The 27,903-nt window shown below is 39.3% G+C and overlaps 1 protein-coding gene across 11 annotated transcripts in view; it reads left to right on the top strand.

Annotated features, from left to right (window-relative positions):
* EHBP1 (EH domain binding protein 1) overlaps nt 1-27,903 on the top strand; it is a 212,247-nt gene that overhangs the window by 169,835 nt on the left and 14,509 nt on the right. For 8 of the 11 annotated variants that reach the window (XM_027713141.2, XM_027713212.2, XM_027713873.2 and 5 more), the window contains 3 exons: nt 2,557-2,698; nt 2,849-2,955; nt 5,613-5,736. In XM_027713141.2, coding sequence (XP_027568942.1) covers nt 2,557-2,698; nt 2,849-2,955; nt 5,613-5,736 — 373 coding nt within the window. The remainder of the gene's footprint in view (nt 1-2,556; nt 2,699-2,848; nt 2,956-5,612; nt 5,737-27,903) is intronic. The other 3 variants (XM_027713579.2, XM_027713798.2, XM_027713375.2) reach the window with 1 other exon arrangement.

Genomic DNA, 27,903 nt, shown 5'->3' with positions numbered 1-27,903 from the left:
GTGAGGAGGAAAATAATTTCTTATCAAATCTTTCAGAGTCAGAAACACAGAAAATCTTCATGGTGGTGCAGTTACACGGTTTGCAATGCACTGGGTTTTTTCCAGTTGATTAATCAACACGTTTTCCTTTTTTCCTTTTTTTTTTTTCTTTTTAATCATGGTACTTGTCGTTGGCAAAACACTAACAGATAGAAGAAGCATCTCTCAATTCTGCCTGCTCAAGTTGTCATTGATATCAGAAATGCAGCACGGGCTCCATCCTGCTGCTGGTGCAGTCAGCAGCAAGACTCTACCTGACTTAAAGGGGAGCAGGATTGGACTCCCAGGGATTTGCTTCCCTCCCAGTCCTGGTCCTCTGTTTTTCCTACGTTAAAATTAAGCCATGGTACACTTTGAAGGCATACATACTTTGGGTGCTTGATGAGTGCCTTCTGAGAAAAACAGACACTTCTACAGCATAAAGTGCCCACCAATCAATTTTCAATTTCATTTTCTTGATTAGACCATTGTGTTCTTACTATTCTATTTTTTTTAAATAGTCCCTGTATGTCATTAATATCCCTATGGCTCTGGGGCACTTCCAGTTGGGTATAACTTTTCACCCACCTGCAGTCTGTGGGGAGAGTGCTGCTGACTGAAAGGATTTCCTTCCCCAGATACAGAGATGCTTTGAAGTCCCAAAACAATGACTTTCATTGCTTTTCCCTTACACTGTCAGTTCCTATAAATTGGTGATGAAAGTGTGTGGCAGCAGCAGAGGACTTTCGGTCTCTATCTTTGAACAAAAGGAAGCCTGGATCAAGTCTGATTTTTGCGTTCAATTTAGCTTTCTGCAGTGGATTTAATGCAAAATGAAGCTGGCCCAAGAATAATACAATGGATTGAAAAGGCTAACTGAATTAGTGGGCTTAGAGGAATACATTTGTAAAGTGGCAGAAGTCCCCAGTCATAAAAAGGTTTCTTAAAATGGGATTTACTAGCTAATCACACTGATATTTTAGCATGTTGCCAGGCCTAAAAAAATTAGTCATGTTTGTTTATTTTGGTAAAGACTCTGGTTTAGGCTGTCAGATGGTTATTGTGCTAATAACAGGAAACCACCTTTTATTTAACCAGAATCATAACCACCTGATTAGTGCAGCTGAAAAGTCATCCAGGGATATAAGCAATACTTGTTTACGCTTAATTCTGTGAAATGACACACAGGCCGCCTCTTAGGGTAATTTGGTATCACCTAACCTAGCAAAAATGGTATTTCTCTTTATAAAAAGCTTTTGTGAAGGAGTTGATTCTTTTTAAGGTACTTCCACAAAAAGGTGCAACTTAACAGTTTATCTCTGCATGCGTCTTTTCTAAGGAAGAGTTGAAAGGCAGCGTTATAAGGAATATATGGTGTCCATCTGTTCTCATGGAGCTCTTGGCATTGAGGTGGATTTGTTTTTTAATAAAATGCAGTTTACAGGTTTCTAAATGAGGCATTCTGTGTTTGTGGAAAAGGATAAACTGTTACCTTCCCTTGGGGATTGTGTATCCCCGGCCTCCTTGAGGCGAGAGAATAGGCCGTTGGAGAACTCCCTCATTACCGATTGTCTCAATGCAGAGGAAGGGCAAAGTCTTGGTAGCTTTTGATAACCAGTTTCAGCATTCAGCAGGCTTAGCTATTAGTCATGCATCTTAGCCTTTCCCTATTTACTTTCAAAACACTTAATAAAAATAATAAAAGATTAGGTATAAAATGAAATATTTGTTTGGTACACAGCACCTCGGTATCTGCAGTTTCCACACACCACAGTGGTTCAGTCTTCTGGGATATTTGGTGTTGATAGAATCATTTGAATTTGTTACCAGTATTAACATAGGAAGCCCTGGAAAAGATAATTGTAGTTTCCTTAGCTGTAAAGGGCTTACTTACAAATCTGGCTTTGGAAAGTTATAGCTGATGAAATGCAGTTCAGTGGGGTAGCATTATAATCCTACCTTTTAGACTTCATCCAGCATTAGTGGTTTATCTCAATGGGCATAAAATTAGAAACTAGTTCTTCTTGTCATACAAGTCTATGGGACTACAGAAAACGACAGATTTCTGTACCGGGCTGGGAGAGAGGCTAAAGGCAACACGCTTAAAAATGATACAGATCGTGTTCAGGGACAGAGGCGCCGCGACTTGGCAGCAGCACGCGCGGTGCTTGGCAGAGCAAAGGTGCAAAGGAGGGATTTTTTTGTTTAAAATCGGCATTGCTGGCAAATGCTTGTCACAATGAATAGGTCTGGCTGGTAAGGAAGTGGAGAGTTCTGCAGGAGGGTGCCCACAGAGCAAAAAGCCAGTCGTTGCCATCACACATTAAACAAAAAAAAAAAAAAAAAAAAGGAAAAGTTAATCACTCTTCTGCTTTTTTCCCCGCGGCTGATACTTCATCCAACATAAACCACAGCCCAAGTTGTGAAATCCACTTTTGTAAAAGCTGTGTCCTGTCCCCTCACAAAAACGTACCTTTCAAATTAATGTCTTCCCGCTTGTAAACAAAAGAAACTGTTGTGTGTCTGGTTTTTTCCCAGCAGAATGGAACAGAGGAACATCGTGCTGAGCGATCACAAAAAGCAGCAGAACGGTTTAGAAATCCCGTTGTGTTCAGCAAGGACTCGACTGTCAGGAAAACTCAGCTCCAGTCTTTCAGTCAATATGTGGAGAGCAGACCAGGTAGGAGAAAATATAAAACCTGTTTTCCCATCTTATGATTTAATAATATTTAACAATAAATATATGAAAACCTGATAATGTAAGTCCACATTTCAATACATAAATATCAAGCTTTATAATAATTTTACATGTCTTTTCCCTTTTTTCAAGAGATGAAAAGGCAGAGATCAATACAGGAAGATACAAAGAGAGGAAATGAGGAGAAGGCTGCGATAGCTGAGACTCAGAGGAAGCCATCAGAAGATGAAGTGCTTAATGTATATTAATTTTTTGTCTGGTTTCATGATTGCTGATAATTCCAAACTGTATGTGGAAATAGTGCCTTTATTTGTTAAAATGAGATGTTAGGGTTTTTTAGATGTCAATCTCCAGTGCATTCAAAGCAGAGTGAGAGGGGTGCACTGTTGAATTAGTCTGCAGTGTGGTGATAATTGTCAGATAAAAAAAATGAATTTTTCAGAGTTCCACAGCCCCAGCTTCCTTGAGACATTTCCATCAGGGCACTTCCCATAAAGAGATTCCAGTATTGATCTACCGGGAGGATTTTAATTATTACAATAGCAGATACCGCAGAGCTGCAGTTAGAGGGAAGAGTCACATGAGACCTGCTAGAATTTCTCAGCCAACCCATTTTGTTGGCTTGGGTTAATGGGTGTTCAACCTTTCCATTATCCAGATCAGCCGTGAATTACTAGCTGAATGATGTTTGCATTAATATAATATATATGGTAATTTCTTCACTTAATTAACGGGGAGGTTCAGCTCAGTAGGGGTATGGGCTGATCATGTGTAAAATTGATTTGTGAGGGAAATATTTGATAGACCGCAGGGAGAAAGCTGGTTTTGATGGACAGCTGCGGGACAGAAGCAGGAAGAACCAAGTTTTAACCTGAATTTTTTTTGTCTGAAAGCGCAACACAGCCTTTGAGGGCGGTTGTTTGTTGCTCTCCACAGTTTGTCTGAACACATTTGTCGTTTTTGCTGAAGCAATCTAGAGCCGAGTAGCGATTTTGTACCACTATCGACACCAAACATCAAACTTTTTACGAGCCAGAGTTATTTTTAGCCCAGTTGTACTTTTGCAGAGCTGAAAAGGTCTGGCACAGTGAATTCACATTATATATGCAGATGATACACGTGAACTCTTGGGATATTACAGCCTGACACAGCGTTTCTTTTCATGTTCTAATAGCAATTGTTAACAATTATGCATGCTGACATTAGGGAAGTTTTCATACTATTTTCAATTAATTATAGTTGATGAAAGGCAATATATTGCACATCACTTCAACTCCCCGGACTGATTTTTTTTCCTTTTTTCACGGAGTGCTCTCGGGGAGTTTTGGTTTTGTTGTTGTTGTTTTTCTGGCTATACAACAGGTAGAAAGAGGTTTTCCATTAGAGGTGATACTGTTGGCTATTGTGTAGGAAGAGAAGGACCAAATTAATCAGGGCGTAATGTTCTTGAATTTGGATAACCCAAATTTCGAAATTCTGTGCTTCCTACTGGTCCAGGGAGCTCAGCCATGCTGTTAGCTTTCACTTTGAGCATGTCTTTATTTGAAATAATATGCTGTGTATAGTATGCCTGTTGCCTGAATATGAAGCTGAATTGATTATTCAGACACATTTACAGAAAAACAATTGAAAATGTTCGGTGAAGGTATCTGAGACCCTTATGCAGCAACAAGTTAGGCCTCATAAATTGTAGGGAAATGAACCTCATAAAAAAAACCTGTTTATTTTTCTGTTCCCAAAGGACAGTGATTTTTGTTGCATACTTTACAGAGTGCACATGAAACATGAAATCATTTTATCAGGTGTTTTTTTTTTTCCCTATTTAAAACATTCACCAAGGCTCTGGGTCAGGCATAGGAGAAAAAAGTGCATGAGGTTACTTGGAAGGAGTAATATTGTTTTTCGTAACTTATGCAAAAACATACTTAAGGAATGACATTTCAGCATTGTGTACAGCCACAAAACTGTGTGAAAGCTGTTGAGCCAAATGAGAACAACTTAGTGGTCCTGAATGTCTTTGCTTGGGCTCCTACAAGACAGCCAGACCACTTTGGAAACACTTGGAGATCTGTGTGGTCATCTGCCAGGCAATGCTGAGGAGTTACAGGGTACAAGAGGCAAACTTGACTTAGTAGTGTTCCTACAGCTTTCTTGGTAAGGTTCAGTAGGATTTATCAACTGGACATCCCAGGGCCACCTCCTGGCACAGAGGCAGGACAGCTCGAGTTAGTCCCTGTGTGCCTGAGGCACCTGAGTATCTGTCCAGGGCTGTTTGCCACCACTTTTCAGGATAAGAATCATAGTAAGAGTAATTAGTGGTATTTCTACAGATCACCCTGTAACAGGACAATTCCTTCAGTCAGAGAAACCCAGAGAGGCGTGATGGCCCAGGCTGGGGAGCCTCAGCATCACAGTTGCCTCAGAGGAGCTGCACAAGCCAGGGAGCTTGTTTCGTGTTTGTTTTTAATCTTAAAAGCCCACTTTTTGTTTGTTATTAGAGACTCTTGTGCTAGTTCTACTAGCCCCTAAAGTTAACATTTTAAAACTGAATAAGTAGAAATGGCATGTTATATAGTGCTTTATTTGGATTACCTTTCTTTTCATGATGCTTTGTTACTGCGGCTTTCATGTGCTTAGAAATAAATTAGAGGAATTTCAAAATATCTGCCAGGTAGTAAAAAACTGCAAAATCAAATGTTCCCTAGGGAAAAACCGGGGTATTTTAATAAACAAATAAGGACATTTGGCAAAATTGTAAAGTTTATGAAATGTGTTAGCTTTTTGGTAGCGAGCATGATATTTGGTTGTTTAGGTAAGTGCCTTACTAAGTGTTTGTGGAAAGGAAAAATGCAACTTACAAGTGATGTTTTTTCTTCTTGTTTGTTCTCTTTAACAGAAAGGGTTCAAAGACACCAGTCAGTATGTTGTAGGAGAATTGGCAGCACTAGAGAATGAGCAAAAGCAAATTGACACCCGTGCCGCGCTGGTGGAGAAGCGCCTTCGCTATCTCATGGACACAGGTACGGTGCCCAATTACACTGTAAACAGTTTTGGCAAATTGAGCGTTCACAAACTCTTATAGAGTTTTGGAAGTGTGAATCTTTGAAGCCTGAATGTTCAGCAAAACTGCCTTGAAAATAAAAAGGCTGCGATTTGCAGCCACCTCTCTGGGCCCTGGTGATAAGAGTGCCTTCATGGGAAGTGATAACTTGCCCTGATACCGTGTGAGCCAGCACTATTGAACAGTGTGCTCATCCATGCAGAGTTGGAATACACATCTGTGCCTCATTGATATGCCACTGCTTAAAAAAAAAAAAAAAAAAAAAAAAAAAAAGAAAAAAAAAAAGGAAAAAAGTAAGATCTTCACTGTTCTACTGATTCAGTGGGAAAAAAAAATTTGGCCAGCTAAAGCCATGTACTGCATGAAACAGAGCACAGTACGTGGAGGAAGGCTCCATTGACTAGATAGCTGAAATTTGAGAATACTATCTGGTTACTGATGCTCCACAATTATTTTATTTGTTTATTTTCAGGAGGGTGGGTTTTAAAAGTCTTTAATTCTTGGTGTTGTAGGTGCCATTGAAAGGATTAAAGTATATGGGCAATTTTTTCTTAAAAGCATAATGGTTGTAACTTCAATGATGGGTATTAAGTGCTGGCGGTCATCAGAGATGGAGAGGTTTAACCACGTCACTTGGATGTTTGGATGTTTCAAAAATAAATAATATTGTAGGTCCAAAAAGTGTTTTTCCTGTCCTTTGGGGGAAAAAAAGTTGGTTGATCCAAATTACTTTGTGAGTAAATTGTCTTTGAAAGTTATATCTGATATTATAAACTTTTGTCTGATGTTATAAACTTGAAACCTGTCCTTAACTGAAATAACAGGTTTTAAAGTAGATTTTAATCCAATGTTATGTTTTGTAATACAGATTAATTGACTTCAGTTAAAGTTCAATACTTTGAAATGAGCCTGCCATGTTTATCCAAATATTAGAATGTTTTTTTCAATGTATTTACTTTCTCATGTGCTCAAGGTTGTTTGACTTTCTAAATAATTTTACAAAAACAGGTAAATCAGAAACTGTTTCCATGCTAAATGAATGCTTGTTTAGTAGGACTTTTACCTGTTATGGTCTTTTGAAGTACTTTCTCACATGCATTACATGACCTTTAGGTGTTTGAGTAGGAAAAATGTGTATATATTATCCTGCACTTTATTGTGTACATTTTTATATTTGTGAAGTGTGTGTTCTACACAAAAGAGCCACAATTGTACAAGAGTACAATGTTCCACAAGTCTTATATGTACTCCAAATACCATCTATAGATACATATGGAGTCATCAGCGTAGCACTTGAGGATTTTTAAAACTTTAATAACCATGTTATTATTTGACTTTTGTCATTTACTCTATTTTTAAAGAGATTTCTTATGGATTTTAATTTCTTATATTTTGAAGTTTGACAGAAGTTGGTGTATTACTCCTGTCATACCCATGATGAGGTGATTTTTTTTTTAAGTATCTTGCATAAAATAGGGAGTCTAGCGCAGAGCTAGAGAGTAAGAGCATAGCTGTAAGGTTTGTAACAGGAATACTGGTGAAGATCCATTGCTTCTTGTACCAGGGAGAAGGGGACAAGTGGTACAGCCATACAGACATAATAAAAAAAATAGTTTTATGTTGATCATATCCTGAGCATTCAGGATTTAACTTAAAGCAAATGATTTGACAAGTCCTTCATGAACATCCTATTTATGTTCTCAGCTTAAAAATGCAATTTAGGACAAAACCTGTGAAAACTGGTGGGGTTTGTAGCCTTGAAAGCAGGGATTCTCAAACTTCTCTAACTGTGGCTCACATCTTACCAGAGAGCCTATCTCATGTACCACCTCCCCTGCCAGTCAATATCCCACTTGTCATCAGAAAACATCCCTGTGGCAAAAACTGCAACTGCTTACATGGAAAAGTAGCATTAGGAGGGTTTCTTGGAGTATTTTTCGTTTGTTTCAAAACAAGCATGTGATATAGTGGTGGGGAACATCTCTTTTTGCTATGCCTTTGAAATGCTGTAGTGTCAGCTCTGTTTCTGTGCCCCAAGTGCAGCCCCTTCCCCTGGTTCCTTGCCTGCCTTCACTTCCCTTCAGGCACTGCCTTCTCCTTTGCTCTCTCTCTCTGGTACCCACTGCAGTTGCTTCAGAGGATCTGCTGTATCTTATCTCGTTAGCTGCTCTCTTTGTCAGGATGGCACTTGGTTTTGTTCCCTCTCTCTCTTCAGGAAATAATTCCTCATGCAGACAAACAAGAAGCTTGTGCCCACGTCTTAGTCCCAGCTTCTTCTGACAGAGTCTGGGCAGCTTTGCCTCAGTGTCTGACTGAGAGAGAAATCTGGAAACCAAAAGGATGAGTCAACAGCATATAACCTGCCAGGTTGCCACTGACCACCAAGTGGTCTGTAAAGCCAAGTCTGAAGGAAGAAAGTAACCACAGCACGATAGCTAGAAAAGCCCTGAAGGGCTGTTGATGATGATCTTGGGGTTTTGCAAATACTCCCTTAGGTGTTGGTACTTACCACAAAGATAAGAAATGTGAAATGCTGCCAGCTCTCAGAATTATTCTGAAAAGTCTTTTGATATTTAGTTTTTCTGAAAATGCAAGCTTTAGGAACAAGGAGGTTACTTGGGCAAGTGTCACTGAAAGATCCTGAAAACTCAACATGAAGGCCAAGAACCACAAATGAATTGGTTTAATAATTAACATTCTTCTTTAATCACATCTCCTTCTTAATTTTGTACTGCTTGGGGTTGTAATACTGTTGAACCTCAGCCAAGTAAAGGTCTCTGCCGACCTTATTCCTCATCAGTTGAAGCAGGGTGCCGTGTTTGTACAATTTTGTCATGAAGGGCTTACACTGAATTGTCCTAACAACTATTCACAGGATGATAGTGCCCATCAGTTAGGAGCACATTTTGTACTGGGATTTTCAGCATTGTTTCCATGTGTGACAATACCATACAAGATAAACTAAAAACCTGAGAGACTCTCGTCATGATTCAGTCATTGCCTTGATATTAAATTCAAGAAGGTAGAGCATGGTCTGTTCAACTCTGTTGTGTTTGCTGGGGACTAGACTATCTTTTCCTTGTCTGTTGTGCTTGGCCTGGTTCCTTATTAGACTTACTAGGAAGAAAGCACTCACTCTTCCTTCTCATCCTTCTCCAGCACAAAACTGGGGGTGTTTTTTTCCAGTGGGGGGATTCTGCCACCTGGCAGCTCTTCATCCTCTGAGTTTGAGAGTCCTTTTTGTTGCTCGGCCAGGAGGGATTTTTTCAGGCTGCAGCTTGAACATCTATTCTGGCTACATTCATTTCACAGGAATACACTTTTGTCTCCTGCTCCCGTGTATTGATGCCTTTGTTTTAATGTTCCACCTGTCTTGGTGGGAATTTCCTTTCTCTGGGCTAGTGGTAAGACTAGAAGAATATAGTGACTAACCCTTGGACAGTGCAGGCTTTGGTAAATGTGGAAGAATTCATATGGTTTCACTGAAAGAGAAGCAACTGTAAGTATAGACAATGTATGTTCTTGGTTAGATCCCAGCTCATGGCACTCCTTGACTTTGTTAGACATTCCACTTACCTTTTAGAGAAAGTTTAGCTCTTAGGATTGCACAAAAAGGTTGAAAATGCCACCCTAGCTTTATTAGGTCTGTGGGTAGCTGCGAGAAGTGGATCTTGGAGGTTCTCAATGCCCCATTCCCTTTCTGACATGAACCAGGAGGAGAGGAGTCCCTGGCACAATGCTCTCTGGGTTGCAGAGGTTCCGTTCCACTACTGCCCTTGCAGCTGCTGCCCTGCATTAGGAAAAGGGCATCTAATGGAAATGGGGCTGTAGGAAGAGAGCCCAGGTCCCGTCTGAACATGCATTGCTGTTTTCTTGCCCTGTTAGAGAGCCCTTTTGGCTGGGGAAGACAAGCTTCTGGCTCTTGGCCAAAGGGGAGCTGATATTTTCAAAGTTCATCAGCTAGGCAAAGAGTTTGGAACTGGCTGGAGCTCTGCGTTTCCAGTGCCAGCTACTCATGGTTTGACGAAAAACACTTTTCTAAGATGTGTGAAAAAATAAAAGTTATTAAAATTCCTGGGTTGCTGATTTCCATTTGAATCTGAATAGTCATGCTTTTATTAATACCCAGTAATTTATGTCACCTCTGTGTAACCTCAGTCCTTGGTCTTTGCTCTTAAAATGAAAATGTAACCTCACCTCGTTCCAGTGCAATGTAGTTTACTGCTGCATGAGGAGGGGGATCAGTGCTTCAGTGCCTTGAGCTCCATAGAATAAGCTGATGGCACATTTGCTGTCACTGTCTGAATATATGTAAGAGTTTGTAGAAGGGGTTTTGCAACCTACACGATCACAGAACACTTGGTGGGTGCAAGTTTTTAGAGAAAACACGGCACAGAGCTTCAAGTAGGGAGAATGAGTTGGATTGAGTATAAAAATCATAGTCTAATATCATTGATTTTTCTTCTTTCTCCATTATAATGGCTTGACACTAAACGATGACAGAGGTAGTATTATCTTGCTTTCTTCAGGATTTTACCTACCCATGTTGTGCCTGACCTGTTATGGATAAAATAGTTTTGTCTCTACTTCTGACAGTGTCTTTCTCCATTGCAAATTCTTCTGTCATTGTATTTGAAGGTGTCTATCATCCTGATATCCAAGTGCCAATTAAAATGCAAAATTATCGCATAGCACAATTAAAATAAAAACCAAAGAATCCTAGTTTACAAATCTCTGATCTAAATTTATCTCTTTTTCAGTCACTATTTCTTCACTAATTGCAAAAACAAGTATTTGAAAAAAAATTGTAGCTATCAGATATTTTGTTATCTGACCACAGGGTATGAAGTGTTTTTAATTGTTTTTCTGATTAACTGCAGGCTCCCAAATTCAAGTAGAAACATATTTGTGTTTTCCATGTGAGATCCTGTACCTTACCAAAGGATGAGTGTGTTTGTGGTACTGTACAAGGATTAATGAAATAAAAAAAACCCCTCTGCTGCTGCTGATTGACCAGTGATGGTAAATGTAATTGAATTAGCAGTGCACTAAAATAAATGTAGACAAAATAAATATAGACAAGAAAATCTGGTGAAAGCTTCTGTAATGTTTTAGATTAATAGGCATACAGAATTCTTCACATTTTTTATTACGTTGTCCCTAGATGAATTCAAAGTAATTGGGGTGGTTAATTTTATTTACACAGAGCCGTTCACAGCGCATTAAATAATAGAGATAATTGAACAAGAATTGTCAAGTGTGTACTGATATCAGACATATTACAGAAGGGAATGTGCATAAAACTTCATTTCTATGCAGCCATTGTTTATGGTAATTAAGTACACAGATTTATCCCTTGGTTGCCTTCCAAGCTTATGGCAACTGCTATTGTTGTGCTCCATTAATATGTAATCAGGAAATAGTTTAATTTTCTAATCTGCAGTTTGAGAATTCACTTTCTAACAACTCTTAATTACTGCATTGCCCTAATGATGCTCATGGTTAGGAAAACTGAACCAATAAACTCCATGGAAGAAGCCAGAGGGGATTATACTTCCAGAGGTGGTGCTTACTTAATAAACTTGTTATGCCTTCACCAGAGGGAGCTCAGTGTCCTTCAAAAGCAACTAATTTTATATTTCAGAGTTGTACATACCCACGGTGCGAAGAGTTAATGCACGGCGGGCAGTGGGGGTGGCTGTGAATGTGATTCACTAGAGAGCCAGATAAGCGATACTATCACCATTTTGGTATTTTTCCTACTGTATACTAATTCTGGAGTTTAATTGCACAGGAAATAATGCAGGTGGTTTAATCTATTGTTTTAAACTGTCCTCGTGGGTCTGTTTTTGTCAAATTTGTTTTCTTTCATTAGCCACATTAGCTAAGTGCGGTATCATAAAATCTTGCACAGACAGATAAGCTCTGTATATTGACAGCTATCTCATTGTTACTGTTTTCAGGGTGAATCTTAAAAAATAAAGGCGTTTTTATTTAATCATTTCCATTCTCCCCTGGCCCATCGTTAACCTTGATTGCAATTTCCGTGCTGCTGTTGTACCTGATGCAACTCTAGTGACAGCACGGAAGTTATTTTGGGTTTGTGCTGCTGCACTAAGGTGACAATGGAGGCACTGGGATCTTGCAGTCTATGTGTGCTGACCCTGCCCAGGAGCATAGGGTCTTCTAAATGAGATCTGGAAAACAAGAGTTAACATCTGCTGAGATTTACTATCGCTGTAGAGTAATACACCTTGGTGGTTCCTCGTGGTGCAGGTGTGTCCTCTGGAGTGGATCTTGACAAGTTCTGTCTTTTTGACCGCAGTTACTGTGGCTTGACAGTCTTCTACACTATCTTCTGAGTTTGGCGTGTTGTTTTATTTTTTTTCCAACTCGTACCTAATTTCAACACTGCAGGTACTCAAAATGAGGCAGGATGGCCATCTCCCAGCCACTGCTTCACCCCTCCTTTTTCAGTGCATAAGCTTCCTTGTCAATAGGCCTAATTACACAGTGAACCAAACAACAAACATTAGAAAACCTGTAAACACATATGTTGTGTCACTGCAAATTAACTCTTACCAATCGAAAAAGCAGCATATGCTTTGTTGTCACATGTGAAAGGAAAGTCACATGTATTAATTAGTTAGCATTTTACACGGCTTTGAAGATATAAAGGACTGAGGTTTATAAGAGGGAAACATTTGAATTTCATAGAAAAGGAAAAAGGTTGAGCTAAAAAAGTACAGGCACAAAAGGAGAGTTAAAATAGTTGATTTACTCTCTTTTAACAGAATGAAATTTTCACTTATATTAAATCTCATCCTGGGATGAATTTGTATTTGGTCTTTTTGCTGTAATATTTCTTGCTATAATATTTCTTACTCTTCTTTGGCTTTTGCCTGTGTCAGGGCCCTAAAACTTGGGTCCCAGGAGACATGATCTTCCTTTTAGACATATAAAACAAAATGGACATGCACAAAAGATTTTAAAGGGATAGCATTTGTGTATTTCACAGAGCAGTGTATGGACATATATATATATGCTGTGTTTCATTTTAATAACAGTCCGGGGCACATATATAATGTGCCCTGTATGTTACAGTCCCCAAGTACATATTTAATTAAACCATACATGTCTTCTAGCATCAAATAGTACGAAATAATGCAGCTTTCTGATTATCTGGCTGTATAGCTCTTGAGGCATAAAATGCACACTTTGTTTGCATGTAGAAAAGAGAAGAAACTGTAAAAGAGAAAAGAGAGGGGAGACAAAAGGCACTGGCTGGCCATCAGGTAGCTGAGAGCCCGGGCTGTTGTGTAAGGACCACAGCTTCTCTCTATCTCCCTCATCTTCATAGTAGTCAACAGCTGTGGTGAGCCTGTGCCTTACAGCTATATTATCCAGAAGCCAGGTCTAGAATATATTTTTTTCTTGGGCAGCAGCAGTATCTGGCTGTTTCTTTGGACAGCTTCAGGGCTGGCTGACTGACACCTTTGTTAAGCACGCTCGTGTCTGTGAAACTGGTTTTTGGAACCATCTCAGGGTCAAGTTGCCAGTAAACTGTCTAAGTTGCTTTGTGCTTCAGGATGCTTTTTTTTTTTCTTATGCTTTCTCTCACCTATTTGAATGATGAAGAATGCACTTTCTGTCAGGTTAACAGAATCAGTCTCTGTGCCTATTGCTTGTGATTATAATGCAGAAGGGTGACTTGTTTTGGGTATTCCTGTGTCTACTGTATTGCCTCAAAGGATAGGTCATCGACTGATTAGTAACCTCTTTGCATAATTTTCCCTTGTGAACTCATTCAAGAGTGAATTTTCTACCTATGCTGTTGCATTAAAATCTGCATAGAAAGACAAAAAGAACTTCTACCAGAACAAGCTGTTATGCCCAGAGATAAAGCATGCATTCACGGGGCTGAAAATGGAAGCAAATAGATAAACATGTATGTATCATCAGGGTTCTTTTTCTGCCCTAGACGAAAACAAAGATGCAGATGAGATTTTCTGTTCCATTTGGTGACTGTGTTTCTGCTCTGGCTTTCCTGGGCCACTCATTCCCAACTATGCTCACAGAAATGGCTTTTAGTTTTTTAACCTGGGAGATGTGTTTGTCTGTTGAGTTTTCCAGCAAGCAGAAGTGGGAAACATGCATTCAGAAAAATACATTTTTCTTTGCTTGTGGGATGACTCAGAAATACTGCTGTATCCCGGGCTGTTAATATATACAGAAAGGGCCAAATCCTGAGATGGTAGAAGCAGAGGTGGCATGCTTGAAATAAATGAAATTATCTCAGTTTTAGAGCAGAGGAAGATCTAATCTTACACTCCCTGTTTTCATTCATAACCACAGCTTCTGAGCTGGAGCATGTGGGGACACTTTCAGGCAGAGAGGCTTTTGTACTCAATAGTAAAGCATGGGCTGAGAGCAGACCTCCAATGTCAGCTCTTTTGCAGTTGCTATAGATTGCTTTCTAATAAATATATTGCACCTGTACAGGCAGCTCTCTCTTAGGGAATGGGTATCCTTAAATAGACCTGTATGGCTATACAGTGCACATCTCCGTCAGGTTAGTGGTAAAAAAAACATTGGGAAGTAGTATCTGTGCCCCCTGATTTCCCTACGCCCAAAATGTTTCACCTTTGCGAATTTAAATATTATTTCTACTTAGAAGTCAAACTGCTCATCATCACCCTAGTTTGACTAAAGATTTAAGCTGAAGTACGTGAGCAGCATAGAATACATTTCTTGCTCAGAAACACAAACAGCTAGCCAGGCTCTAAGTATATTATCAGGCAAGTTCTTTCAGAAACGTATTGCTAAAGAAGCTTAACATTAATTATTGTAACTTTGGGAAGATTACATCCACACTAGCCTTGTAAGAAGCAGCATACACTTCTTGACCTCCAATGCTAGAGCTTTAAGACACAAGAATGGCATTTTACCAACTTTAATGGGATAACCAGTATTAATCTTTCAGCAGTAAGGGAAGAAAAAGTGTTTAGAGTATAATACCCTTCTGAGTTCTGATAGAGGCTGCCTGTTGTGTGTACTGCAGTCATAATTCATTTGTTTCTCTCTGTTGTTTTGGTTTTGTTTTCTTAATTATTTAAGGAGAAAATCATACTAGATTTTTTTTTAACTAGCCAATTTACATATTGGCTTCTAGCCCCAGCCGTTTTTTCTGTTTGAATGCCAACTTTTTTATGTGGTCTGTTTTTAAAATTTCTTGCCAGCAATATTTGTGAGAGCTCTGCTGTACGTCTAGTAAAGAAAAGCACGAGAAGCTTCAATTGCCAAGTTGCAGACCTTCCAAATTTAATGGATTTCCTTCACTTCAATTGAATACACGGTCTGCGAAGTAGAGAGAAAAAGATGTACAGTATGAATGAGAGCTAATATCCCCCCTCGTAGTTGTACTGCTTGGGAAACACTGTAGTCTAACTCTGCTGAGGTCAGTTATTTACCTTTCATAAATACAGAGTAAAAGTTATAGTTTCACAAGGCATTCTTAATTAAAAATTAGGTTGATGCTGATGTGTGCTATGTAGAATCCATAATGATGAACTCCCAAATAAAGAAACTGCAGCAGGATTTCAAGCACATCTCTATTTACATAGTTCAGCACATGAGATTGCTGGATTATGATTAATTTTAATAGCTACATTAAAAAATACATCTAACATCATTCTTAATTAGAATAATCTCTAAAGCCAGTTAAATGTTTCAGAAGACAAACAGTTTAATTAGCTAACCTACAGAGGCTCCCCTCCCCCAAATGTGCAGTAGTCTTAGACTTGGTGTTAGCCTTTCAAGCAGTCTTAAACAATCGGATGAAAAGGGATTTTAGGAAGATTAGAGGACGGGATGCTTTAGACGTTGTCCGTTAATCATGAGATATGCACCATCTACAAAGTTTCACAAAGAAATGAGAATTTAAATAAAATTTACTTTGGTTATCTAGTTAGCATGAATTACAAGTTATAACATCCAGTGATAAGACTATTTAATAAATGTATTCTTTTAATTGTTGATATGAGCAAAAGTACATGCTGGGGTGTAGTAGCAAGTGATATACCAGATTAACATTCTGAAAGGGACAATGCTTTTTTTCCCAGAAACCAGGCCTTTGTTGAACTATCCCAGGGTGCCGCTACATTTTTTTTTTTAAGGGATTCAAACTAAAACTTCAAATAGAATTGTTAGAATTGGATCTTCAATTTCTCTCCTACCCATCTTCAAAGAATTCTGAAAAAGATCTGGGGTAGTTTCTTTAGTTTGGCTTCTTTTTACTTTTTTGTTTTGTTTTAATTTAAGAAAGATTACTTTGGGGGCTTAGTGGTTTTTTTTAATCTGCTCAGGTACAACTTTTTTTTTCCCCAGACATAAGGAAGGCTAAAATATTTATACCTTTCTCCCCTCAGCTTCTGTCTTTTCTGCTTGATTTCTTCTTAGTTTAAAATTAGAGGAGTTTTTTTGATCTAAAAGAAGTCTACTGAGAGGTAATAGGTACTTACAAAGCTTTTTGCTCAATGTCCTACACAAATACTCATTTCTTATTTTTCCTGGAAGATTTTTCATTGTCTTGAAGCCAAAAAGTTTATGTTTTTCACATAAATTATTTGCAGCAACAGCATCAAAACACTTCTTTTGTAGACTGAGGTGGCTTTATTTTAAATAAATTCCCTCACTTTCAGTCCCTATCTACAAACCCTGGGGGGAACTGTTTACCTGTGCAGAGAAGCAAAGGCCAGCTCTTAAACGGGAGACATTGACCTCCTTCCGCTCAAGTCCCCTGAATTTGTGACAGATTCGTGGTGTATGGAGCCCCTTGGGAAAATGCAAATGTCAGCAAATCACCTCTTTTAACATGGGGCGGGCAGGCTTAAGTCAAATGTCACACCTACCCTGTCATGCTCAGAAAGGTGTGTGTGTGTGTGTTGGGCACCCCTTTTCACTGTAGAACGAGAGGTAAAAACTCAAGACAAAAATAAAAGGGGGGGCGGGAAAAGAGGAAAAAAGAAACGATTCTGGATATCTACAAGTTGGCCGATGTGACCCTGTGCCACCTACCAGTGTGCTGGCGTGATACTCCAACAAGCTGAAAGAGATGGCTGTCTCCGTTTTCTTTTGACCTCCCAAGACAGCTGCCTGGCAGGGACCAAATGGCAGGGAAGAAGAATATCTGCCTCACACCTGCTTTCTCCAAACTGCCTGCCACAGTGCCACCGTGCCCACCTGGCTCCCCTGGGAGGCAATCCCATCCCTGGCCCCCTCTCCATGGAATACCAGGACAGGATAGTTAAGATAGTTTTCTCTTCTTCAAAACATCATTAGGATTGAAAAAAATGAATCTCTTGCTTGCACATTTTGCATAAATACGTGGTAAGTTATCAATTGATGTTCAAATAGCTTAATTGAGTTTGAGGGGGGAAAGGTCATTTAATTGGTCTATTGAAATGTTAACAGAAACAGATATGGCAAGGGATAGACTTTAATGGCTGCAGTGTGGCACTGATGTCTGCATTCACTTGCAAAATTGTTAATTAGGGCACTTTGGTAGTTCATTTGCTTTTGTATTGATGTGCTTAGTCCAACGAGAGAAATTGGGTTTGTGTATGGTATTTACATGGAGCAGCAGAGGCTTACCATACAGTCAGGAATAAGGAAAATACAGTGTAAATCAGAATCGGTTTATGATTTGTGTCAGTGTCTTCATTCACATCCTACTGGTTATGCAAGTCGTTTTCTAGTGGCTGGTGTATTTTTGTGTGTGATTAAGTTTGATATATTTGGGTTCATTTTTTAAACACGTAGTTACGGACTTGAATAATGCTATAATAGTGATTTTTTTTTAAAGTTATGTATACAAAGCTTTTTAAGCTAGATTCCAAAAAAATGTATTGCAAAACAAGGAATTAGGTACCTGTGTTTGGTGAGCCTTGGAAGAATGTGTTATCTCCTTAAATGCATACCAAAAGAATATATTCAGTTGCAATTCCTGGCCCCTAGTCATCAGTGCCAGTGAAATTACAAAACCACTCCTTAGTTATCCTTTAGGTCCATCGAGCCTCCCTTGCAGAACATAAACCTTTAAGGTACTGGCATTTTGTTTGTGGGAATGGCAAAACTGCATGGAGTGTCTACTGGCATTTTTGGAGGGCCATAATTGCGCGGATTAATCCTGGTGCTGTTTCCTAATAGACTTGCTGGATGCAAAGGTTTATATTTGACTTGGCTGGAAGAAGGTTGTATTGAATAGTTTATAATAATACATTATACCCTAGGTACTCTCTATAAACAGAGGCAGCAAGAGAAAAAAAAATGAAAACCCAAGTAGCTATGAATCATCACTTTTACACCAGGGATCCTGTTGTCCTAGCAGAACTGGTTAGGAGAGAAGAGGACATTTTACAGCAAATAGTGTGCTGATCTTAACAGCTCCTAAGTCAAAAGGACTTTTTGTTCATTTTCTATACATCGTAATTTCACATTTGGGTGCTGTGTCTGCTGCTTGCTTCAGCATTTGGAGCTTTGGTCTGTAGTTTGCAGTGGAGCATTTCTTTTAAACTCCAGGCATTCCTGTAGCCAGAGTGGACATGGGCTTCATTCACTCATATGTATTTGGGAAAGTACTTACATGAAGATCACAAATATGCGCAGTGCAGCTATCTAGTTCTGCAAGTTTAATCCGAGCCCCAGAAAGTTTCATTGTGGCCCTATGCAAATGTATTTACATAGGAATGGGTCTTGGGTCCTTTAAAGAAGGCAACAAAGTTGGAAGACTGAGGCCAACAAATAAATGAAAGTTTCTCTAAATCCATTGGATAATAGAGGCAGTGTTAAGGCTAACCACAGTGTTGAACTAAACAGAGGGATTACTCCTGGGTTTTGCATCAGTTGTTTTCTGCCGGGTGGCCTCACTTGTCAAAAAAAAAAAAAAAAAAAAAGTTTAACGGGCAAACATTCACATGGCACATTGAGAAAAGAAGTATGCTTAATTCCATCAAAGCTCAGAAATCAGTCATTAATTTATTCTAACCTCCAATTGTTGGTCATTTGTGAAACATCTGGCCTTTAAGTCATAAGAACCTAAACATAAATACAATGTGAGTTCTCCTGAGGATGGAAGCTGGGTGTAGGGGGGTGCCCTATATGTACGTGAGTGTGAGTGCACGTATGTCTGTGTATTGCAGAGACTGCAACTGTCACTTAATTTTGGAGACTCTGAAACGTATTAAAATGAATCCTTCAGTTAATTTACTCTCAAAATTAGATTATTGTTCATTTGCATCTTGGAAAAGTTCTGCCATTCAAAAGAGTCTCTTTCTTCATGGTGGGTTAACAGTTAGATATTTAGCAATCTTGCAGCTTGCTAGTCAGAAATAGTTTCTAATGAAGTTGAAATTTGAGATAGAAAATATATAAAAGCTTTCAGGAAAGACATACCCTATTTTCCATATGGCTAAGTAATTGTTATGATATTTGTTTTAAAGCTGGACTTAGACACTCCTGACTGCCCTCTAATTTGATATGGCTGGTCCCGGCGATTCTTCTAGAGGAAACTTTCATAGTAGAATGCAGTGAAGGAGATAAATAATTTTGCAGCTATAAGCACATGGCAAAGTATAGAAAAATAATTCGGTTGCCCTTACTGTCGTGCAGATAACAGTCTCCAGGTTATTTGCCTCTGCTAGGAGTTGGAACCCGAGTGAAAAGGACCTGAGTGTTTAAAAGGAGATTTGAAATAAAGGTGGCATCTCAGAGCTGACAAAATTCTGCCTTTTGTTAAGCTTAGAATAATGTCTGCTATTTAATTCTCAGGGTTATGGTGTTGCTCTTAGCTGAGGAGGGAATATAGTTCTTCATGTATAGCTCATATGTGGCAACACCTCCTTTTATTTCACATGAGTGAAATGAGAGGCATAGAATGAAATTAGATTATAAATATGATGGAAAAATTTAGATCTGTCAATCCACACAGCTATGGGGTTATCTCAGAGCTTTCTGTTTTCAGGCACTTACCTTCTTGTACTTTTGTTTGTTTGTTTTTTAAAGACCTCTTTGGCCTGGCCATTTGCTTTTCTTGCTCAGGAGAGGCTGGCTGCAGCTCTCAGTCTGTTTTGACGATAAAGATAATGGTGCCATCCAAATGCATAGCAAAAAGAAAGAATTTTGAAGGTTTTGTATAAAGCAGCCCTTTCTCTTAATATTTGTTTATCCTTTTCCCCTTGCTAAGTAAAGAAATCCTGAATCTGCACTTCATTGTGAAATTTAGTGTATTCTGAATCTAGACCATTGTAACTCCTTTCAAGCTGGGTTTTATCGTTTTCTACTAAAAGGATATCTGTGATTTTGGCAGCCTGACACACATTATATTAAAAAAAAAATCCAGTGAGTAAATTAGGGGTGACTTAATATAGTTCGATTCTTAATATTTCCTTGCCCCTGCCACAGTGTGTCTGGAATTTGGCAAAGTGAATGGGAAGCATGTTTTGTCACTCACATGTTGCGTGGTGCTTGTACGAGCTTGTGTGTATGCCCAACCCACCAACACAATACGTAAAAAGTCACGTTTCAACTTTGTTAAAGCACTCATTTCCGAGGCACTGATGTCCAAAGTATTGGTAGGATAGTGGAGATGAGAGGAGGAAAAAAAAAATCTCTTTAAACAGCTTGTGAAATGTAATGTTTGAAATGGTTCTTTGAGAACGTGCAGATTATGGCGTGTGTAGTGACTCTTCCCAGCTCTCTGGGAAATGAGCTGTTGACATTCTTTTGGGTCATCATCCGAGATAGGAGGGCAACCACAAGGATTTAGCAGATAAATTCATCCAAAAAGACCTTTATCCATTTCATTGCGACTTGGAAACGTTCATGTCGAATAGCAGCATTAATGTAGCCCTTTTAGCCCTTCAAAGTGAGCCTTGTGTTTAAAAAAAAAAAAAAAAAAAAAACTAAAAAAAAAATCAAATGACCAGAGTAATAACTTCTATAGGTCTTCTAAGAGGTAATTCATTATTTACATAATTCTGGAGCATAAACCCATCTTTCCTTCAAGAGACTCTGAAATAGAACTGGGGATCTTATACAGTGAAAGAGTCTCTTTTGAATTCTAATCAAGTGGATCTGCCTCAAATTCATTTCTAGTTTATTGTAAACAGTGGAATTTAAATTAATTTCTTCTTATCTTGTCTTTTGAAGAAAACTAGCAACATGTTTAAAAGGTTTTATTTTTAAATACAGCTCAGAGTTTATTTTTTTTTGTAGGTTTGGGGTTTTTTTTAACTTTATAAACCAGGTGTCGGGCAGGATGGGCTTTGACAGCCAGATGACAATTACGCATTAGCATAGGTGATTATGAAATAAATTGGAAAAAAAATTACTTTTTTTTTTTTTACTTGAACTCGAATGATACCATATAGGCTGAATGTGCAGGCAAGGTTCCCACAATGCACTGTGAAAACCTAGGCTAACAACCACCCCGCTGCGTTGAAAACCCCAAAAAAAGACAAAAGCACAATGAAATAGAAAGCTTACCACCGGTAGCTTTCAAAACGACAAACTAGGCAAACTATACATCTCCACCACTCCAATTTTGTCAGAATGCTAATGAGCTTGCTCTGATCTTTACTCGGCTTCCCGTGTTTTCTACATCTTCAAGGACCACATGGCGCTAGCAAAATAAAGACAACTAAATGAGAATTTCGAATGCTTTTTGTGTTGGGACCTGGTGCCTTTCAGTTGACGCACTCGTTGAATATTCTCAACTTAAAAGCGTACAACAGGGGGCTGGGTATGAACTTTTTAGCAGGGGGAAATTTGTACAAAAGTAAATGAGTGTGATGAGGAAAATATGAGAAAAATTTCTGATTAATTTCCGCTCTATAATATCAATGACACCTTCAGCCCCTCTCATACTCCTCTAACAAGAGATGCTGATAAAAGATGAATGATTCTGTGTTGTTCACAGTGAATGTTTAGTGGTTTTTTAATAGCGGCATTCTACATAAAAGGCACCAGGAAGTACTCCGCATTAGCAGTTGAGATCACTAGTTAATAGGATGATGTCTTTTAGCTTTTGTCACAAGATTATTAGAAAGGATGGGTTTCTGTTCTCATCCCCGACATACTTTAGAGTGCTTATTGAGTACAAGTGCTAAAATACAGGTTTCTCAGTATTGTTTCTCATGCAAAGTAAAAGCCCTTTTAATGCAACACCTTTTACTTTTTTTTTTTTTTTACCAGGTGATTTTTGTCATTGATCTCTTATCTGCCCCCTTTAGCTGTATTAATCACTTGGAGTGGTCTGCTTCTCAGTGGGGGCTTGATGATGTATATGTGTATAGATTCACTATCAAAAATAAATCCCTTATATGCTCTGCACCTTCACAACCCTGATTATCGAGCTGTATTTACCAGCCTGTATTATACCATCTTGAATGCTCCTTACTGGAGTCATCCAGTCTGCAATAGAAATCCACGCTAGAGGAGGGAGGGGTGAGCTAGGAGGAAACATCCTATTCCCTAAGCCAAATTTCATCTTTTAAAAACAATTGAATTCACAATTCTCTTTGGAATTCCCAAAAGTAAATGCAGATTTGTATTCACCAGTGTCAGGGCTCAGGGAGGAAAATGATGAATGTTTAGTTTTGCCTGAGAGAGATGAATTTAAAAATTGGTTTTGTTACCTCTTCAAGCTTGCAAAGCAGACGGTATGAAAAATATCTATGCATGTGCATAAGGAGAAAAAAAAATCATGGTCTTTTCATATTCTCATATCTTGCCTAAATGAGAAAGAATTAATTAATACCACCATAAGTTTCATAGCAGTTTGTCAGCCTTGCTTTCCTGCACTGTTGTTTTGCTTAGCTCAGCATGATTAATCTCAGGTGAACCAAAAAATTGCCAAACAACAAGATGGTAGTGAGTTGTCCAGCCATGTTGTGAAAGACAAAGATGCACATGCCAAAGCAGAGTAGGAGGAAGGACAGTATAACAACAGCCTTTCTGTCAAGATAGAAAATTTTGAAGTATCGCTGAAAACAACATCTTTGCCACTTAGCTTTTTGCATTGAGCATAAAAAGTGAGTGAAAGCATTTTAAAAAAAATTCTGGATACGTGAATGATACATATACAACATGGTTTGGGTCTCTGCTGGTGGTACTTTGTGGACATTCCCTATGGACATAGCCAGCGATTAGGAGGCTGGGAGGATATTACTGATAGCAATTTGCGTTGGGCAGAAGGAAAGGTTTTTGACATGAGTAAAAGAGTTAGTGATTTTTACTATAACATGATAACAGTTCACAAAACTATGCATTGGTAGTTACTGCTGGTTTTGGAAGCAAAGCAATATTATAAAGCATTTGATAAGATGCTTCTCTCTCCAGTGTGCAGGAACATTAACTTGTTGCCAGGGTTATGTTATTGGGAGTTTGACAACCACCAAAAAACCCTGGGTGAAAAAAGTGCAGTGACACTATGATCAAGGTCTCATTTATAGTATGGTAACTGTGCTTCCCTGTTGCATCCAAGTGTGACTTGACTGACCTGAAGCCCACAGAGCTCTGCACAGATGCCTGCTTGGACATGCATTGCAAAGCCGTTCATGAAAATTTGTTAATGCAAATAAACTGGCACGCTGGTAAGCTGAGTTTCTGACAGGAGTCTTCAGGGTCCAGATCACAAACACATACACAAATTTCTGCCCAAGTGTGCATTTTGTAGTTGCCAGAATCACACATTTTATGAGCGATTGAGAACTTCTGGAGTTCCCGAGCCTTGTCAGCCTCTCTTCAGTTTCCCTTCTGTGATGTTGCCTCCAGTCTCTTACTGGCAAACGCTTTCCAATCTCCATCTCTTACCATTAGCAGTTCCTGCAAAGCAGTCTTGACTTGCTTTTGGTTAAGGAAGACAGTCTGGAAGTATTTATCCAAATACACAGAGTTTCTACATCTCAGAAGCTTCCACAAAACAAGGTTCATGGCTCTGACCCTTAAATTCACCACATCTCTTCAGTCTTAGGTCTGTGGGTTGGTAGGCAAAAGTTCACAGGAAATGACCTTTCCAAGACCAAACGTGGGCAGGGTGCATGTTCAGCCTTCCCAGGCCAAGTTCATTAAATCATTAAAGCAGCTCAGCAGCAGCAATGACTGTATTTATTTTTTTTCTCAAAGTAACCCAGAATTGCCATTGGCTGCAAGGACTGAGCGATAAGTCAGCCTCCTCTCCATGCACTTCCCTGGCTTTTGTAGCCTCATCATTGCCTTGAAAGAACCTGTCAACAGGTTGAAGCCAGCTTGAGGAAGAGAGCCCAAGCACAGCACTGCCCACATAGCAGGAGACTACTCTGGGAGAGCCCTAGGCACTATGAATAGACTTGCAAGCCTTCCAAAAGTCTTACAAGACCCAACAGACACTTGCTTCTTTTAACTGATTTCCATCTTTCTTTGTGGTATTGCAGTATAAATGCTCTTTCATGTGGTAGGCATAGCCTTTGGCTTTGTGCCTGGAAGTTGGCTTTCTCTACAATCAGTGTCTGCCTGTAAAGAGAAGGCGAGGAGAAAGGCACTTTGGTCACCCCGAGGCTCCTGGCCCACAATGCCACTGCAGTCTGCAAAGAGCACTGTTATTTTTTCTTGGTTTTCTCCCATTTACCACCAAAAGCACCTTTTCTGTCAAAACTGGAAACTGCAGGGCCCTGGGACACCTCAACCTACCTGAACTCAACCAGTCAGCCCTGGGAAGCCTTGGATCCCAGAAGTACAAACCCACCAACTATCAGTAAGAGTAGACATTTTCATTGACACGGATACAAGGTCACAATCATTGCAAACCGTCATCTTACTTCAGGCAGTTGCCTGGGTTAAATTCAGGCCTGTCCATTAAAGAAGTAATTTTATAGTGTCCACCACCCTTTTCCAGCTCCAGGTGAATGTGTTTTAAAGGAAGGCAACATTTGGTAGAAATGGAATAAGATGCTGCCTAGTAGTGCGCACTCCAACAACTCTTAGGTAAATAGCCTCTCACTTCAGAATCTTACCCAGTCATAACTTATCAAGTAAACAGGTAATAAACTGATCTAAGGAGTTGTTATGAGCCACAGAGAACTTACTGTCACTCATAACATAGCATCCAACTCTACTTGTCAACCTACAAAGGAAATAATTAGTCTGCCCAGACCATCCCTTTCTTCGTGGATTTCCAAGCATGATCTACCATTTTTTCCATAGTTTCAAAAGCTTGAGTGTATCAGTTAATGATGCATGTTTTCCTGTGCCGCAAGCAAAGGCCTCATGTATATTTTTCCCAAGCCCTTGCATCTTCTGAAGTTGTGCTATGTGAGAAAATTTGGGTACAGAGAATACCAGAGGGTGATAAAGGACAAGCGTTGGTTTTGCTCAGTGCTAGGATCCCTGCAGGCACTGTCCATGAGGCATCACTTTCTTATAGGAATCTCTCCAGATGTTTCAGTTGAATCTCACTTCTTGACTGAATTTAGGGACAAAAAATTTCTTGGTCTGGATTGATGGTACCACATTTAAAATCTTTATCCATCCCAAGCATTTAGTTTGGTTGATTTTCTGTTATTTTCTAGTGGCCGCTGTGTTGACTCATCACATAGAGAAAATCAGCAGTTTTTCAGGCAATTCGTCTTTTGTGGAAGTTTCAATCCTCTGATAATTTTAGACTGCTCAGACTGCAGGCCACAAATGTTTTGTCTTCCTGTGAGTCAGTCCCACTGCAGGTAAAATAAATCCTCGCACACGCCAAGATGTGGTCAGAACCCTAACCTTTTGTTTACACAACTCTCAAAATTTTAACTAGTCTCTCTGAATTTTTTATGTTTCAGGAACCAAAGAAATTACAAGTTTCCTGCTTAATATTAAACTAATTTGATGTGTGCTTTTGATAAAGGCATTCCTTTGACGGTGGCTCTGTTTCATTAGGGGTACAGTACTTTTGGGGGCTGAAATAGTCAGACAATACACTGCAATGTAACTCTGCCTGGCAGATTCTTGGCAGTCCTTACATACCTTTATGAGACTCCATTGTGTGGACATCAATGTCTCCTCAACTGCTCTCAGACAACAAGTTAGTGGCCATGAATTTGCCTTTCTAATGTTCCTTAGGTGTTTTCCCATCCAGTTCGGACTCAAAAACTTGTGCTAGGGTTTCATCTGCTAGCTAGCACTTCTGCAGTGTCATCTAAACAACAGTCCTATCTGCTTATCTCTTGGTGGCTATTCTGGTTCATTTTCAGTGGTTTTTAGTAACTGAGGAGGTCCTCATGCACTGAAAGGAGGAAGTATTCTGGAGGAAAGCTGACATGCAAGGCTTGAAGCTCAAGGCGGAGCAGCCCATCCATTCATGCTGTGGAGTGTCAGTTGTGTTTTGACACTTACAGTACTTGTAAAAAATATTTTATCCAGAATTCTGAGGTTTCCACTGAAGGTAGCCCTCTGAAAGCAGAGAAGGGTGATTTTTCAAAAAATAGGTCTCTTCTGGGATGCCTCAGTTTCACTCAGTGAAAATTTGTGGATCGCTAGTCATTTAAAAACCTTCACCATAGCTTTCATTGCGTTGGAGGCATTTTGCAGTAGGGCTCCTGTAAATCTCCTTTACAAAGAATAGCTGATGTGAATTTAGGCTTTTCTGCTTAAGTATTTGTTAAATTCAGTAACTCACATAAAAAACAAGGCCTCGTCTGTGCATAAGCTGTTCGCGGTGAGCAAGATGAGAAGACTATTAAAATCAGTGGGAAGTCCACCGCTGACTTGGAAGCGTTTGAGACCTTCCACCAGCCTTTGTTAGCAACGTGAGGTTGGTCAGCTAAAACACCCAGCGTTGTTTCTTGTCTCTTCCCATGTTTCCTTTCAGTAAAACTGCAGTTGCCACAGTTGATCAGCCCCACAGTCTGGTCCACAACACTCCAGTGGGACAGGTGTGGGTTGAGCCCAGGCAGGGGCAAGAAACTGCGCAGAGGCCGGTTACCGCCTAACCTGGCCCCAGGGAACATTTAATTTAGCCTCTAAAAATTAAAGGTTAGCTCGTGTCCTAAAGCAGGAGGATCGAGTTCCTACGTCCTGTGGTTTTTTGTTTGTTTATTTGAATATTTATTGCTACAGCTTTGCTTTTCCATATTCAACATTCAACCCAGTTTTAATTCTTGCTGAGCTCTTAGTTTCAACATTGCCTCGTGGCAACGAGTTCTACTAGTAAATGATGAGGCTTTGAGGAACGATCATTCTTTTTATCGGTTTTAAACACACCACCTTCAATTTCAGTGAATTTCCCCAGGTTCTTATGAGACAAGATGAGACACATCCTAGAACTATTCTTTATTTGCTATTCATGTTCTCCTTCAGGTAAACAAGCCAATCTGTCCACTTGCTCCTAATACAGAAACTTGTAAAAACTCGTCCCTATGATTGGGTGAATGCAACTTTTTTTTTTAAGCAAGCAAATAAAGACAGTGGGGTATGTTTTTAGAAGACCTTCCTGTTAAATTTGTGGAATTCACTGGCATTTGAATGGCTCTCAGTAGTCACCAAGCTTCTGTCAACTACAAAATAGGCCAGAAAGAGGAGCAGAGCGAAATTGGCCAGTTTTTGTTGTTATTTGCCTTGCTCTAGTTCCCATGCACTGGCATTCTCCTGCTGGCCTCTTCACCCAAGTGTGTTGAGTGAAGAAAGCTTCTTCTATTCTATTTTAAAACTGTGTGTAAACATCAGCAAATGGATGAAGAATGGGCTCTGTCTTAAGTAGGTTGTTTTTCATGTAGTTCTGTTGGGGTAAATGGGGAGACATGGGAAGGTTTCTGTGTTTAACCATGACACCATGGCACACACACTACACACAGTGCAAATAAAATTTAAAAACAATTACTGCTTAAGACGGCATACAGAGTGATTTCTGTAAACCTGTTATTTCTTACCAAACTGAATGGGCTGGTTTTGGATGCTGATGTAAACTCCTTATTATTTATCTTCCATAGGTTGTAATTCATTTTTGCACAACAGCTAAATACATTTATAGTTAAGGATTTTTTAAAAAATATTAATCTATTGTCTTATCTTGACAGATTTACGACAGTATAAAGTGTAGAGGAGTTACTGT

The sequence above is a fragment of the Pipra filicauda genome, unplaced genomic scaffold (assembly GCF_003945595.2).
Source record: "Pipra filicauda isolate LSUMZ 115617 unplaced genomic scaffold, ASM394559v2 scaffold109_size3271384_pilon, whole genome shotgun sequence".
Classification (NCBI taxonomy): Eukaryota; Metazoa; Chordata; class Aves; order Passeriformes; family Pipridae; genus Pipra; species Pipra filicauda.
This window is presented reverse-complemented; position numbering and strand designations above follow the sequence as displayed.